Below are 17,564 nucleotides of genomic sequence, written 5' to 3' on the forward strand. Positions count from 1 at the left end.
ACTATGTTGTCAAAGGGATTCCGAAACCTACCGCTCACAAAGGTAATATTCCAGGCTTTGCTGGAGTCAATGAGAAATAGGTAAAACACTTGTCCTTAATTTACCCCACTGTGAATTCGAGACAGAGCTTTTTTGTATCCTATTTCCTTCTCCACCACGGATCCCTTTTGCGTTTTTCTCTTCTGTTCCCCAAGTCCTTTCCCTTCTCCTGTTTAAGGGAGAGAGTGGAGGCTGGGACTGGAAGGGTTTGCAGTTATTTGATCCTTGAACTGAAGCAGCCCAGTAGACTGCAGTCATGAGACATTGCCATTTTAGTTAGACAGAAAAAGGAGACCAGTCAAATAGGATGTGACAATATTCTGAATAATGAGTGAATTATAAACTGAGATGTGAAAGGTCATTTGAGAATGGAAGCTGATATGCCCACCCTGGTCTTTTCAAACAGCTGTAGCCTCGTTTCAGCAACAAAGTATTTCTATGCACTCCAATCTTATAGGAAGAATTACATTTTTGCAGTTCCCTCTGTTCTACCCTCATTCTCAGAAAGAAATAGTGAATACCCTATATGGTTCTCCTGATTCAGAGAAGGAAAAAGAGTTTGGGCTTCTGAAAAGAGCATGTAGCCTATTTCTGCCCCAAAAGACAGAAATTGTTTATTTGAACTGCCTACATTGCCAGAATTTCAAGGTTTTTTCTCCGAAGCATGGTAATTAATGGTATACCTTGGTTAATACATGCATTTACTGTACACTGCAGAATCCATGCAGTTTGACACTGCTTTAACTGCCATGCTGTGGAATCGTGGGATTTCTAGTTTGGTGAGGCACCATCACTCTTTGGCAGAGAAGGCTAAGGACTCTGTAAAACTACAACTCCCTGGATCCCATAGTATTGAGCCATGGCATTTAAAGCGGCGTCAAACTGCATTAGTTCTACATGGTAGATGCACTCAATGGTGTATACATAGATGTATTGGTGGGCTTTGCTTCTTTAATGGAAACTGTGGTATGAGAGGCAGAAATAAAATGGAAACACCTGGGACATTTTCCTATATCACAAGATCGAACAGCAGTTAACAATGTTTAAGAAAACATTTTATCCAAAGCAATCAATATGCAAATTTGAATTGAAACAACCAGGTCAGGTAAGCTTAGCATTGGCAAACAAAATATTTTGAATTTTCTAGTGACTAACTGAAAGCATCTCATTTTAACTTTTCTTAGGATTTTCATTTGGTGGCAAAATTATAGATTTATATTTTTGCAGTATGCCAGGATGAGCTCGTAAAGCAAGCTAATCTATTTTCTCTTTTCTTTCTCTTTTGCTCTTGACACATGATGGCTATGTGGTTCAGTAAATATTTAGGGCAAATGCTGAACTTTCTACTAATATTGCTTTATGGAGAGAAGATTGATAATCACTTCTCGTTATTGGAAGCAAGTTTCAGGATCAATTCTTACTGATGAAATCATCAGGGATACATAAGACTTGCAGTTGGCAACTGTGTATTTGATAAAATAAGGGGAATGCAATTTGTTCTCAAAGTCTATTTCAAAGTGAAAACTGCAAATAACTGCATTTAAATGAAAAAGGAAAAAAAATCAACCCCACTTTTTCAAATTGATGAGAGAGAAATCATTGACCAACCTTAAGACAGATTGAGACTTGTTTATTACCTTTCACAACAATGTTGGGAGCTGTTGTCAATTGTAGGATTTATGAGTAAGGGGAAAGGTGGTTATATAATATCGTTTAAAGGGGTTAGAATAACAGAGGGATGAAAAAATCAGATAATGATTGTGAGGTTTGTAGAATTGTTTTCTTGTTTGTTTACCTTGTGAATATGTTTGTATTGTGTGTAAGTTGTAGGTTTTTAGTTAGTAGTAATGGGTAGGATGTAGTTGTATAGTTTTAGTATTCCATAATACAAAAATGTGCTTGTTTTTTCTATTACATTTTCTGTTTCTTGAATAAAAAACTACACATGCACACACACACACACACACACACACACATATATGGAAATTAACCCCACATTTTAAATAGTTCATTCAAGCTATTGTGAGTCACAGCCCCATATTTCTTATTTATTACCAGCTTCCAACTCTGAATCAATGTAGACTATGATTTCAGCCTCTGTGGGGCAGAACAACGGAAACTTAGTCCTACATGGATTTCAAGATCAAACAACCTTCTGATGCAGGAAAATGAGATCCCAACAAAACATTTTAAAAAACCCACCTTTCCCCTTTTTAATTTTGTTTCCAAAGCTCTAAAAGCCCAATAAAACCAGTTTCCTGCATTTCCTTTTGATTTCCAGAGATTTATGACTTTAGGTGCAATAAAGCTGTCAAATGATAAAAGTAGCAGCACCAGAGGGGGAATCACAGCAGTTACTTGAAAGCATTGTAAAATTATGTTCTGCAAGAGGTATTAAGATGCTCGGATGATTCTAATTTAGCATGAAGCCATTTATTTTCCACTGATGAGAGGCTTTTGCCAATTGGTCAATTGGCTATAAAACAAAAGGGATTAGTGCAACAGAGAAAGGGTGCAGGTAGGCCGGAAACAGGAACAGGTGGAAAACACGCAGAGTAAACAGACCTTAGCAGGATAATTAATAGATGCTATTTAAAAGTAATGTTCTCTACTTAAAGGGATTGGCGATACTTTAAAAGGTTGCCTTCCTCATGTCAAAAAAATGCCAGGGGTAACAAAACATTGCAGGACTTAATACAGTATACAGAATTACAAACTCAATTAGCATGAAGCTGAATTCAAATTAGAGAAGATTATAGACTATCCAGTAGATGTACTATTTGTTTACTTGCAAATGTCATACCCATGGATCTGTAATCAATAACTAATAAAAACAATAACTGCCAAGCATTGGTTAGCAGCAACAACCTAGGCATGTTTAATCATGGTTTCTAATAATATTTAACTGCAGTATCTGAAAACCAAGTTGTAAAAACTTAGTTTGAAAATCATGGCTTTCGACACACACAATTACTACATCTTTAGTCTGGAATTTTTGGAGTGCTTTGAAAATAACTTTAATACATTTTATTGATGTGTTTACATGTGTGTCTGTGTGTTTTATTTTTTGTAAGTGACTGTGAGGCCCAGTATTGTGCAAAAGGAGGAACATAAATGAATAAAATAATAATAAGAACAATATGCAGCTTCCCCACCCTTCCAGACAAACACAAGCATGCCAGAGAAGGAGTTTCATCTGCTGCTTATCAAAATCTTGTACATTAGAGATCTTGTCAAAACTGAAGGTGACAAAACTAAATCTGGTTAGCTGTCTATCGTGGTTGTGATTCTGCATGGGACACATAACTATGATATTACCCCTTCTCTCCCAATTTGACCCTTAAAAGCCAGGCAGCTGTGCCATGTGAAAGCTGGTGAACAGGACGCTGGAGGATGACAGGTCCAGCCAACTCCCACCAGTGATCTATTGCAACCCTTCATCACTTCTCACTGACCAGGGCAGGGGCTGTGTGCATCATCCTTGAGACCCACCCCCCCTTCTGCCAGCACCACAGAACTTTTTCATTTGGAACAGTCACCCGGTTTTTAAGGTGGACTTTAAGAGCATTTTAAGGTGGACTTTAAGAGCATTTAGAAGCCCCCGGTGGTGCAGTGGGTTAAACCGCTGAGCTGCTGTCAGCAGTTTGAATCTGGGGAGTGGGATGAGCTCCTGCTGTTAGCCTCAGCTTCTGCCAACCTAGCAGTTCGAAAACATGCAAATGTGAGTAGGCCGATAGGTACTGCTCCAGCAGGAAGGTAACAGTAGTCCAAGCAGTCATGCCGGCCACATGACTTTGGAGGTGTCTACGGACAACGCCGGCTCTTTGGCTTAGAAATTGAGATGAGCACCAACCCCCAGAGTCGGACATGGCTAGACTTAATGTCAGGGGAAACCTTCACCTTACCTTAAGAGCATTTGACTAAAATTATCAACAAGGTCAATGGATGTGGGTATGGTTAACAAATACAGGGGATTTGACTTGTTTGGGTCAAAGAGATAGTGAGCTTCTCAAAGCTTTACATTCTTCTCCAGCTTGGAATAACTTAATTGCTATAAAGTAACCATGAGTACATTAATGATGAAATTTACGAAACATTACAACTCAATTGTTGTGCAACACTATATCAGGAAAACCGTAACAATAGTGATGGCACTATAGAAGTCTTTTCCCACCCAGGCCTTTCATTTCTTGTAACCATAATTTTTTGTAGGCACGTAAAAGCTTTTATGTTCTAAGTATACATAACATATATCTTGAAGATATTACTCTAGTTTTGGACAGCAATTCTTATTTGTGCTGTTTACTTCTTCACTGGAATATATTTACTATATTTAATGAAGTCGGTTACTTCAGCTCTTTAATCAGAGAAAGGAGTATTAAAATTTTAAAGAGTGTCTACTCCAAACAGAGTGCAATGAATGATTAAGCCTATTTTGTCTTTTGGGTTTTTTTTTTATCGTTTACAGAATAAACCAAAATGACTGGAAATGTTGGGCTATACCCTTACAGGATTTTAAAAAATGGGACAAGATGATACTCCAAAGAGTTGAAGGATTTGTTTGAATAGCTCAAGGCGGATGAGAGAGTTAAGTGAAATGCATTCAGCCATTGCTTCTTGGATCCGGTGTTGTGCTGACCTCAAGACTTAGCTAGTTAGTGGAAGAGGTTGCTTAGTGTGCGACTTTATTTGTTCCTTGTAGGACAATGTAGGGAATATCTGCTGGCATTTCCAATCATTGATGGGACATTGCAATTGGGATTTCTTTCCCTGGTAGGGACCAGAGAGTGGGACTTAGGGGAGAAGGAGGGACTTGGGTGTGGCCTTCTTTGGGTTCATGATTGGTTAGATGTATGGAATTAGGATTTATGATTGGTTAGAGCAGAAGTGGGCAACTGTGGATGGACTTGGCCAAATTTTAATTCCTGCATCCTGCTGGTGAGCCATAATGATGTACCTGACACAACCAAAAGGGATATCAAATCACTTGTTGTTTTGATTTTGGCTAATTTTTGGTCTTTTACTGCTTTGCCTTTGACACTTTCAGATATGTGAAGGACTTTGGGAGACATAACCACTATTTGAATCATTTGGAGAGAGAGAAATTGTCTGCCATTTTTCATCAGGTCAAGCACTCCTTCTTTCTTCTGCAAGACAGAGAGATCTTATATATGGTATGATGAGTGGGACGACATATAATAATGCACTTAACAAGTCTTTTTTTGGGGGGGGGGAGTGAGGGAACTCAGCTTTAAATACTTTTAAAATCACTTTAAGTGGGAGGAGATGAATTCAGAGGGAATTTGGGAAAAATGTATAAATATGATTAAAATGCTCTATTATATGAACAGTAGTATACACCACAATGTTTAAAATGAAATTATTTTTTTCTCAATAAAACTCAGGAAATGATAAATTCAGGAAAGAGAAAGAAAACAAACTACATGTATTCATTTCATTATTGCTATGTACTTGTATTTTGTGCATGTTGCACCATTGAGTGCATTTGTGAGCTACCCCAACTGCCCCCGGGGAGATGGTTGCGGATACAAATAAATGTATTATTATTATTATTATTATTATTATTATTATTATTATGCTTGATAAAAGTTTGTTTTGTTTTTTGTGTTATGAGCCATTTTTGAGTCAGCTCATAAGAGAATGAAGTGGGATATAAACAACAACACCCCAACCTCAATTACCAGCTGTGTTTGAATAGCTGTGGTTTTTAACTTTGAATTATGTTTTAATTGATTTTAACTGTGATTTTTAATACTGTGTATATTTAATTCTGTTTTAATGTTTGCATATTTGTATATTTTACATTGTATGCTAATGCTTTTATGTTAAGCCACTTTGAGTCTCCTTTGGGAGATAAAGCGGGGTACAAATAAATATAATAATATTAAAATAATAAGAAAATAATAATCATTTTAAACTTGAAAACTGAAACTGTTGACGATTTGGCATAGGCCCAATTTTTATTCTCATTTCATTGTAGATGCTTTGAGGTCATGGAGGGGTTATCACGCTCTCTCTTAAGAAACTTGCATCTCATGGTCACAACTCACAGTGACAGCTAGAAAGCATTGTACACAGCTCCAAAAGGGACATTAGAGGCCAGGAATGACTGCTGCCTATGATGGACTAGTGCACTTCCCCACAGTGCTATGCATATACGTGCTGGAGAGAAAGCAAGGCAGAGATGTTATTGTCTTCCCTCTATTGATTTTTCTGCATTAACGGTGTCTTTGTGAGAGAGTAATCAATTATTCAGGTACAAAGTCTGCTCTGCTTACCTTATAGTGGAAGAGAAAAAATCCACAGAAAAGGCTGTACAAGTCTGCTGTAAGCAGGGAGAGATTGACCGCTGTAGCACTCGTTTTCTTAATGACCACAGGCATGAAGCTGTAGAGACCAAACATGCAGGCGCTAAAGCCAACGTATAGCAAACCTGGAAGAAGAAGATTCAGAAACAACAAGAAAAAAGCCTGTTAGTAGTGTTTTCATTTTTCAACTATAAGCATCTGAGACAATCAAAATTCATGGTGAATCTATTGAAAGTTTTTCTTGGCATAATTTGTTCAGAGGTCCCTTCCACACAGCTGAATAAAATCCCATATTATCTGCTTTGAACTGGAATATATGGCAGTGTGGACACAGATAACCCAGTCCAAAGCAGACATTGTGGGATTGTCTGCCTTGATATTCTGGGTTATATAGCTGTGTGGAAGAACCCAGTGAGTATTTGTACTTGCCTTCCTCTAAGGTCAAGAGAGTGTGACTTGGCCAAGATCACTGAGTGGATTTCCATGAATGAGGAGAAATTTGAATCTGATTCTTAGTACAACATTCAAACCATGCTTGATAATTTTGATTATATGGCAGTATAGAAGGTGCCAGAGTGATGCAACTAGAGTCCCTTCTACACTGCCATATAATCCAGACCATTGAAGCAGATAATCCGTATTATCTGCTTTGAGCAGGATTACATGAGTCTACACTGCCATATCATCAGTTCAAGGCAGATAATGTGGATTTTATTTGGCAGTGTAGAAGGGGCCAAGATGATTTTTGATCTTGGATTGAATTGCCGTATTAAGGTGTGAAGCCCCACATTTGGTTGCATTAATAATAAGACTGGTCAAGGCCCCTCTACACTGCCATATAAAACCCACATTAGCTGCTTTGAACTGGATTATATTAGTCTATACTGCCATATAATCCACTGCAAAGCAAATAATCTGGATTTTACAGGACAGTGTAGAAGGGGCCCAAGTCCACTCTAACTGTTACTCTTAAAGCTACAAGTCTTTTTGTGTGTGTCATGAGCAACTTGAGAAACTGCAAGTAGCTTCCGGTGCGAGAGAATTGGACGTCTGCAAGGACATTGCCCAGGGTACGCCCAGATGTTTGATGTTTTACCATCTTGTAAGAGGCCTCTCTCACGTCCCCGCCTGGGGAGCTGGAGCTAACAGAGGGAACTCACCTGCTCTCCCCGCATTTGAACCATCAACCTGTCAGTCAGCAGTCCTGCAGGCACAAGGATTTAACACATTGCACCACTGACTCCACATCTGATACTCCTCCAGTCAGTATATTCACTTAACTTGCTTACTAGGTGATTCTAGAAAGTGCAGCCCACAAAATATTTTTTCCAAGCTCAGCTGTATGTGTTTGATGAAGGGCATGCTTTGTGCAAAAGAAGAAGGGTATATGGAAGAAAGGTGTCTTGCTATTAGTCCCTTTGGGCTTGTTGAAGCTGGAGGGTTTTGGTCTGAGAAGCCTGACCTGCTGGCGCTGTCAGCTTAACCTACACATTTGTAAATTTATACCACAAAACATCATTTTCTCCATCTCACTAAAAAGGAGACTAAATCCCAGAAGGCCCTTAAACCTCTTCACTGCTTGAAGAAAGAGAGCAACTGTGCTTCATATTGATTTTTTTAGCTTTGGAGCTGAATTGTAAAACTCCTAATATTTCTTGAGGCACAACCTTACAGCAGATGTGCACAAGTCTATTAAGGTTTTGGAATAATTAGAAGAAACAAAGAGAAAAAGCCCAAGGGGAGCAAAGGGGTCTTATGTGTAGCTTATTATAACTGTATTGCTTAAGGATTCTCTTTGTCACTAATTGACTCAGGTGTGTTTCTTTGACTTGCTGATGTGCATTCAGAAAGTAGGTTAAGAGGGAGTTGTTGATGCATTATCAACAAGTTATCTAGCTTCTCGTTACAAGAGCCATTTTGTGTTCAGCTTATAATTTCATGTTATCCAGTTATCATAATTTATTCTTAGTTTATCCCGCTATCACAAAGATACAATGCCATCTTTATTAAAGACATCCTATTGATAATATTTATAGAGAACACAGACATCTTTTTAATATTTGCTCAATATTGTTTAATAACAAAAGAAATTATCTTGCCTGCCCCTCTCTTACAGAGTCATGGCTTTCTATTTTAAGTCCATGAAACTTAGGCTATGAAATCATGGAATGCATATGAAGAAACCCTACAAGTATGCATCTTCAGAGTCTTTTTTATTGATTAACATTCATTCATTCAAATGGACTGGTGTGTAATATCTCCAGTAACTAAATAGCATACAGGAGAGAGAAAAAATGAAATAGTTTTGAAGTCCATACAGTTTAAGGCTTTGGAAAAGTGTTCCAAAGGACAAAGTTAGAGAATTTGTCTTTCCTTGCTCCTGTGGGCCAGCCGTTCTTATGAGAATAAAGTAAATAAACCCTTCTTTCATGAGGATGCATGACAGCAATTACTATGGCGGCTTTGTAAAGAAAACAGTATTTTCTGCACATAAAACAATATTTCAATACAGAAAATCCTCCACCATGACAAATCTACTTGGCAAGTCACACTCTCTTAGCATGATGGGCTCACCTTAGGGCTGCCAAAAATCAGAAATGAATTAAAGACACACAACAAGAAGAAATGCTGATCAATCATGATTGAAACTTATGAAGAATAAATCCTCAATCACAGCATTTTATAGACAGAAAAGAGCATGATCCATGCAGGATTGAATATTACAAAACAGAAATATTAATCTGTGTGCAGAAAATGCAGCTTTCTGCACAGAAAATGCTGGTGGGTTTTTGTGTGTGCAAAACAACTACATGTGAATTTTGCACATGATACGTTCTGAATACTGAAGATTCTCTTCAGTTCAGGATTCCTCTAATCAGAGTTTCCTAACCCTTGGCTAATATATTTTTTTCAACTTCAGTAGAGTCTCACTTATCCAACTTAAATGGGCTGGCAGAACACTGGATAAGCAAAAATATTGGATAATAAGAAGGGATTAAGGAAAAGCCTATTAAACGTCAAATTACATTAAGATTTTACAAATTAAGCACCAAAACATCATGTTTTACAACAAATCAACAGAAAAAGCAGTTCAATATATGGTAACATTATGTAGTAATTACTGTATTTATGAATTTAGCACCAAAACATTGCAATGTGTTGAAAACATTGACTATAAAAACATTAGCTACTAACAAATTGACAACAAATAAAGATAGAATAGCATGAAATGAACTTGCAGTAACAACTTTGTCAGAAGTTAAATCAGTAAAAAGTTCAGGCCTTGCTGCCTAGAGAAACTGCTGTGGATCCGCGTGGGAAGCAGATTGCATTGGATAATGCAGAACATTGGATAAGCGAAGGTTGGATAAGCGAGACTCTACTGTATGTACAAATAAGCTTTCTATCCTTAGTGCAAATCATGACCTCCTTTAACACTACACAACTATAGTGCATTTACACTTTAGTGAGGCACAAGAATCCTTTGGCTGAGAATTTTAAATGCCCCTCCCTAAACTGCAAAATCCAGGTTCCTAAACAATGTTGCTGTGGCAATTAATGTGGGATTACAGCATTATAGTGTGATGTAAAAAGACCCCAGGTAAGTTTGCTAGGCCCAGATAGAACACCTGTGAACATCCAATTACAAGTTATAATTCAGTCTTGTTATGCAAAGAGGTTACACATCCAACAATATTAAGACTCATCCCAAATATTATTTCTTCATCCAATAATAGCTATTCATGAAATAGTTTGAGCTCTTACCAATTTGCCAATCCCAAGGAACCTTTAATAACTCCTTATGTTCCATTATGGCACTGCAGGTGGGAAGAAAAAGATAAGATAAGCTTTGATGATGGGAACTCAAATGATTTTCAGTTACCTGTTTACAGTAAGGGACTTTAACTGCAGACATGGAAAACTTCTTCATAGACTAAATGCTTTTAAATCAACATTAGTTTTATGTGTTCAAAAACTGACTGGCGGTATAGTAAGAGTAACTAACATTTTGAACCAATTTAATTCAAATAGGTTTTCTGCCTAAAGCTGTAAAATCAGCTCTCCACATTCAATGGGGTTAGGGAAACAGGGCCCCTGCAGAAGAGAAAAGGCCCTCTAGGGATCTCTAGGTCCTCCATCATGGACGCTAACTATAGAGTTGTACTGGAGGACTGAGAGATTCCTAGAGATAATGTTTTAATCAAATTTGTGTATAATCAAATCCATAAAAATCAAGGTTGCTAATATGAAGGGCTGACTATATAAAAATTCTATACAATATATTGCCATCTATTATGAGTGTTAATATCTTTGACAGCTCTCCAACTAAAATACTGAAAAGGTATTTAGAGGAAATATACTCGCTTTCAAATATACAAACAAATCATAAGTAAACAGCAATGGGTCACACAGAAATAAGCACCACGGAACAAGCATAATATAAGGATGCATCAAGACTAAGGAGCCTGAGATCAACATTTTGCAGTGCGCAACAAACTTTGATTCTATATGTTTCTCAAAAGTAATTCCTATTGATTTCTTGTAACAGGGATGGATGAGGAACTTGTAGCCTTTCAGAATTTTAGACCCCAGGAAACATTATTACTAAGAATGATAAGAAAAAACAGAATTCCTACAGTGATTCGTTATTCATCCTGCTGCAAGAATTGCTGCGAGAAAAATGGGAAATTTGGAGTGGATTTATTTGGAAAGAAAGGTTGAATTTACTGGCTTTTTGTACTGATATGATATTAAAATGTATTCTACTACCCTGTACTCAGGCACAAAAAAGTCCTCTGGAGGAGTGTGAATGATATAAAGAATCAATCTAAAGCAGATGGGGTGGAAATATTGCAACAAGATTCTGAGTAAGGTATGAGAAAAACCATGAATGGATTACTGGGTGGATGGCAATTGGCAATGTAAAGGTGTGTGTTCCCCAATTGTGTTTCATTCCTAAAATGAAACATACAGGGCCTCAGACCTGTAGGGGAACTCGTGCTGTCTTGTAAGTCTTTCTGTGTCATTGGGGTAAGGAGACTTGTAACTGCAAAATCCATGGACATGCTAGTCAGAAGATTCTGGAAGTTGCCATCCAAAAATGTAATTTCTTCTAATTCTGTAATTGCATATATCTGGAAGTGGTTGTCATGGCTTAGTTTTTCACTAAATGCTTTGAAGTCAAAGGACACCACTGCCAATGAGATATTGTGGGTGGGATCCTCAGCCATGGCCTCCACATATTCATTCAGGACAGATGTATTGTGAAAGATCTGAAATTCACCCTCTTTGGGCTAATTTTGCTCAGCAGGGAAAATTTATTTTGTTTTCCTACAGATAGTAGGATAAAAGAGGCAAACAGCTATGACATCTCATACATATTTATATACATAGGATAATCTCATATTTTTGTGCAAAGCATTAGATTAGCAATACACAAGTAACAAGTGAATTATAATTTTTTCCTGATTGTGAGGATAAAGCTACTAAAAGAAGAGGGAAGATTAAGGTAAAGGCAATGCAATTCTCTGGATTACCAATACAGTTAATCTTTCTGATATTAGTCTTTGTGATATTTTCTTTCAAAAAATGTTTGTTTTCCAATCTGTCATTACCATGTAGAATTGTCTCAGGACGGCACCCTGAATAGATTCAATTTGATTCTAATCCCTCCTGGAAGAGACGAGAATTGGAACAGCAACTAATTTAGCAACATCATCCAGTGACAACTTTAATTATAAATTCTCTTATCAGTTCAACTTTCCAAGTCGTAATTATATGTTGATTCTCAAGTCAACTGCCAACTGAGTACAGGGGAAACTCAGGCTTTCGCAGCTCAATCAGTGCCCATACATTTCACTTGCAAGCACAGCCTTGAAAAGGTACTTCTTTTGGGCTGCAGTTTCTAGAATTTTCCTTATCAACACAGCCTGGGCTGTGGCGCAGGCTGGAGAGCAGCTGCAATGAATCACTGCAATGAATCACTCTGACCAGGAGGTCATGAGTTCGAGGCCCGCTTGGAGCCATGTTTGTCTTGTCTTTGTTCTATGTTAAAAGGCATTGAATGTTTGCCTATATGTGTAATGTGATCCGCCCTGAGTCCCCTTTGGGGTGAGAAGGGCGGAATATAAATGCTGTAAAATAAAAATAAAAAATAACCAATCCCTTACTGATTTGAAGACCTGGGGTCCAAAAAAGTAACTTTCCCAATTAGGGAAAGGGCAGATATGATGACAATAAATTAAGGACACCTTTTAAAAATGCATTACTTACAAATAATTGTATAATTAAAATTATATATTCACTATATCTCTATTTTGATTACTTAAGAAGATCTAGTCGAATTATTTCTCACCACATTCTGTTCTGAAACCTGTTCACAGTCTGAGATAATGTAAAAAATGCAACATTTAAAAAATATGGATACTGGCAGTAGCCCCATCCCTGCCTTGAATCTCTTGCTATAAATAAAACAAAATAAAAATGTCTAATGTTCCAATGTTCATGCTGTGAGTGCCAATGTTTATGCAGCAAAAACTGTGCCATTTAATGCAAACTCAAAAGGAAGGTATAAGAAAGCCGTGGGAGCTTGTGTTTTGGAGAAATTACAAAACAAATCATTAAGAGGAAAACAACTTTAATGGGGAAATAACCCAGTGATGACTGAACATGTTTAGTTATCACAGGGCACAGATTGTTAAGGAAACAATTAAAAATTGGATGGGAGGCCCTACAGCACGTTTGCTGAAACATTTCAATTGCTCATAAAAATTCGAAAGGCCAGGATTCCACAGGATGAACCAGGTCAGTTAAAGCGGAATCATCATGCTATAATTGTGTTGTGTGAAAAGTGTCCTGGAATGTGCAGGTTAGGGAAGATAGCTTGAAATTTCAACTAGAGCGCTACTTTAGTGTCTCTGATCAATCTACAAATCCCCTGATTCCAGAGGATCCAGCCATGGCAATTAAATTGGAATCATAATGGTATAATTGTGCAAGATGAAATGACCTAAACACTATAACCTAGTTGTCTCCCTGGTACACTGATTTCCTGATGGAGTTTTTCCTCAACATGAGGGAGCCTTCAATTCTATGTTCTTCCTGGAGTCATAAATAGTACAGTCCAACAAGGATGACGCTATATTGTAGTTTGCTGAAAGTATACTTAGTGCTGGTTAGTGGTTCCCATAGGGATGTGAACTCACTCTGGGCTTTAGTTCAAATTTTAAGGAGTTATCCAAAGTGCTGAAATTATTTTATAGTGGACCCACCCCATGGAAGCCACCAGCTTCATGGGTAAACATGGAAAGAAATGACATCTTGTTTGGTTCTCAGACTGGGTGACAATTTATTCAATAATTCTCCGACAGCTGCAAAACTGAAAGGGGAACCTTTTCCCTGTCATCAGCTATTTTGTAGTGAAAGGATGAGATGAAACAATGGGGGTGCAACACTAGATGCCTTCTAGAGGCCATTCAAGTTCATGCAGAAATAATTGCTATTTGGGGATTTCTAATGAAACAGTGAGAAAAGGTGAGCATTGAATCTGGTGATTGTGCAGCAATAATGGCATGCTGTTGCTTTTTGTTTACTTACAGCTGAATTCCACTGAAAAAGGATCCAAACAGACCGATCATGCCTAGGAACTCCACCCGACTCAGGTTTCGTACGATGTACTCTTCACAAACATTGGAGATGCCATACAGAGTAGCTCCCCCTAACACTAGAAGATCACCTATAAGTTTATTTTCACCTAGGGGTAAAAGGATTATATAGATATAAAAGCACATCATGATTTTATCAGAAATTTTTCCTCAATAGTTCAGAGAATTATTAGTGTCATCAAATTCTAAGTGTTGTTCCAGTGTTCCTTCTGAAGGAAATTTAGTAAGAAGGAAAAAGTAGGAGTCACATGCCTCGTGGAACATATTTGGTCCTCTGAGGGGGTTCCAATGTAGCCTTTGGAACTCCCATCATTTGCCCAGAGTTCTCAGTCATCTTCTTAAAATATCAGCTCAAAAAATCTCAAAGATGAAGAAAAGGTAATGCAATGTCAAGGGTGGCACCCCAAAACAGCACCATCAGCAATGTCTCAAAGCAGCAACCAAAAGTTAAAGTGATGTCATTTTAGCCACTCAAAATGATGGCTGCAGAGAGTCATGGGTCCCTCTGGAGCTCCAGAGGAGACTAAAATAGTGCAACACAGCTTTCTAGGCTCTGGAGGATGCCCAGCCTGGCTTAAATGAACATGCATGCTTATTGGCCTAGACCAAACATCAGGCTGCAACTGTAGCCTAATTACAAATGAATCTTATTGCCTTCCTCCTCCTTTATATACCTTCCAAAATCCAGTTTCAGAAGCTTTCTCAACCATCTGAAACATGTTTTCAGGGTCTAAAATCAGGAGAGGAGATAATAGAGAACTCCACTGAAATGAAGGACATTCTGCCCAAGAATATCACAGAGTCGCAGTGCACAACCTAGAAAATGCATTGAGAGACCTATTTTATCAGAAGTGGATAAACGATTCAGCATATATGGGATTGTACAGTACTTTCTCCCAATCCTTTACTTTCAAATAGGGAAATTCTTTGTGCATTTGTAATCAGTGGAGAATAATTAGATACATTTCCTCCTGAATGGAATAAATTATGCAAACACCTACCTGCTCCTTGTTGTCTTCCAACTAGGACATCGGCTCCTGCCATACAGCCCATGCCCAGAATGCAGACCACAATGCCAATGAAGTGTACCGCCTTGTACCGTATCAGCAGGAAGAACCAAGAAAGTAATATCACAACGGGAATGACAAAACAATCTAGGAGCTGCAAGAAAAAGAGAAGAACAACTGTAAATAAAACCTCAATGAAGGCTACATACCAAGAAACTAATGTCATCCATAGAGTTACTCCTCGTTGTCATACTCCAACAAGCATGTAAAAAGATATTGGGAAGTGACTGGTGTCTATTTATTTGCTTATATACAGCAATGATTTAAACTACATGTTTAAATAAGAGCTCTCTCTCCCTTTTTCTGTCTCTGTATGTTTGTTTTTCTATATGTGGTCACATCTGTATATGTGCACATACATATGCATGTAGACACACAGTTACCAGGGGAGAAAAAGAAACTGGAGTAGACATATTGAACATTTCTAGAAATACCACACATGTTGGAAATAGTCTCTTGGGCATATATAAGTTATCTGGCATTTCCAGGTAATTTAGACATTAACAACAATAGCAACCTTATTATGAATAGTATGCCATTTTTGATCACATAATCACTGTATTGTTACATCCAAAAACATTACAAATGGTATTTCTTTTTGGTGGTTTGATCTCATGGATTTACTTTGTAATAGCGTTTATTTTCTGTGGACATCAATTTCTTCTGCTGTTGGTGGCCTTCTAGCTTAACAGTATCCTGCACTGATTATCTAATGAATGATATGGCCCTCTTGCCTACTTTATATCTATGTCCAGGGTAGCCAACATCTGATAGGGTTCCTCTTGACCTAGGGAAGGACCAGTCCACTATGGAATTTGATAGTTTTGTAGCATATTCAATGGGGTTTTGAGAAATTTAGTTTGGCTATCCAACAGGAATCTGACTTGGAGATCTTACCAGTAACAATGTTACTACCATCGCCATACTTTCTTGCCTTATGGGAGCTCCCGGTCCCACTGCCATGAAAAAGTAGTGCCATGGCAGGTCATCAAAAGGTAGACAATTTTGGACACAGTTATTTATTGATTTAAATATATAAACCCCTTATAAAATACATACAATGTTTATAAATTGAAGTAAAATTTTAATCAGAAAGAAGAAAATTCCTTAATGACATATTATTAAAAGTATTAATCACAACTGAAATTAAAAATTATTATTAGAAGTGAAATATATTAAACATTAAAAATGAAAGAGATTATTACTGAGTATATAAAAAGAGTATTGGACGTTTCAGGATCAAAACGTTAATGGTAGTCATATAATTCAGGTCATAAATTTCTATGCAATGCCAGTTATCTGATCTAATGCTGAAATCATTGATGAGATCCAAGCAGAACTAGGCAGGAAAACTCTATAAATTATGACAGCAAACTGTGCTCTACACCTCAAAGCCGTATTGATTAGTTCTGTCTACCATGTGATGTTGGAGCATTGGGATTATCACAAGTGAAACAAACTTCCAAAGTATACAAAAGGTCTTGAATGAGTACATCAAACAATGCAAAGAAAACACATTAATCAATGAGTATAGGAAAATTATTGAACAACAAAATAAAATAAAAACTTTTAGAAAGAAAATTATGAAAAATCACCTTGAAGCATGCTCCCTCTCACACAAAAAACCCTCATTGTATGGTCTGTATATTAAAAGTATAAATATAGAAGGAGCAGTTGAGAAGCCGGTTATATTTATATTTGTACCACAAGAGCAGGCACTGCAGACATATATCATCAAGGCAAATATTGAAAAACAACCAAAGATAGTAAGTATCACTTATGTAAATAAGAAGTTGTCATATGGTGTTATGGTTGAGCCTTATGGCTCCGATACTGGGAGATGTGGTCGTAAGACTCCTCGGGAGTCAGACTCTCTTGAGGAGCGAGAAAGGAAACGGCTGCGGGACTTATTTGCAGAACCAACTGACGAAGACTCCTTTGAGGGCTTTACCGAGGGAATGGAGGAAGAGATGGTTAGCTCAGAGGAGGATGACATGGAATGGACTCGTGTGAGGGAGGATTTGGGTGCCACCGGCAATAATAGTGTGGGAGGCGACTGGGGGGTTTCAGGATTAGACCCGTGGACGAGCTGGAGGGATGGAACGGGATCCACAGCTGGGGATGCTGTGGGGCGTAGTCAAAGGTGTTTTAGCTCTGATGAGGAGGATGATGATGAGGCACCTGGAATTAGGGTAACAGCTGACAGCGATGAGGAGTTGTAAACTGGCATAAAATGGGGTTTAGAATCCAGGGCTAATTGCGTTGGGCAAGGTAATCTGGACGAACGCTTGGGCTCTTGTTGGGAATTTCCTGAAGACGGGTGTGATTCGTTTGCTGAATACGTAAGTTACCAAGGACACTGGGCATAGACGGCGGGAGGAACTGTGTGGGCTTTTCCTGTGCAACTTGTGTTTAATCTTAATAGCTTGGACCTCCGTCGTCTTTTTGACGGACATTAATTGCCT

At 38.0% G+C, this 17,564-nt stretch overlaps 1 protein-coding gene and 1 long non-coding RNA gene across 4 annotated transcripts in view; one reads left to right on the forward strand and one right to left on the reverse strand.

Moving 5' to 3' along the window:
• Positions 1-17,564, reverse strand: part of slc35f1 (solute carrier family 35 member F1) — a 291,050-nt gene that overhangs the window by 34,166 nt on the left and 239,320 nt on the right. The window contains exons 4-7 of the mRNA XM_003215595.4: positions 15,034-15,193; positions 13,965-14,121; positions 10,134-10,186; positions 6,339-6,493 (exon numbers count right to left, since the gene is read on the reverse strand). Coding sequence (XP_003215643.2) covers positions 6,339-6,493; positions 10,134-10,186; positions 13,965-14,121; positions 15,034-15,193 — 525 coding nt within the window. The remainder of the gene's footprint in view (positions 1-6,338; positions 6,494-10,133; positions 10,187-13,964; positions 14,122-15,033; positions 15,194-17,564) is intronic.
• Positions 961-15,183, forward strand: LOC103280643 (uncharacterized). Of its 3 annotated transcripts, XR_507453.3 has the most exons (5): positions 961-1,144; positions 5,087-5,213; positions 11,150-11,241; positions 13,967-14,029; positions 15,059-15,183. It is a non-coding gene; the product is annotated as an uncharacterized LOC103280643 (long non-coding RNA). The 3 variants fall into 3 exon arrangements; XR_010005756.1 differs by lacking the exon at positions 5,087-5,213; XR_010005753.1 differs by lacking the exons at positions 5,087-5,213; positions 11,150-11,241.

The sequence above is a fragment of the Anolis carolinensis genome, chromosome 1 (assembly GCF_035594765.1).
Source record: "Anolis carolinensis isolate JA03-04 chromosome 1, rAnoCar3.1.pri, whole genome shotgun sequence".
NCBI classification, from domain to species: Eukaryota; Metazoa; Chordata; class Lepidosauria; order Squamata; family Dactyloidae; genus Anolis; species Anolis carolinensis.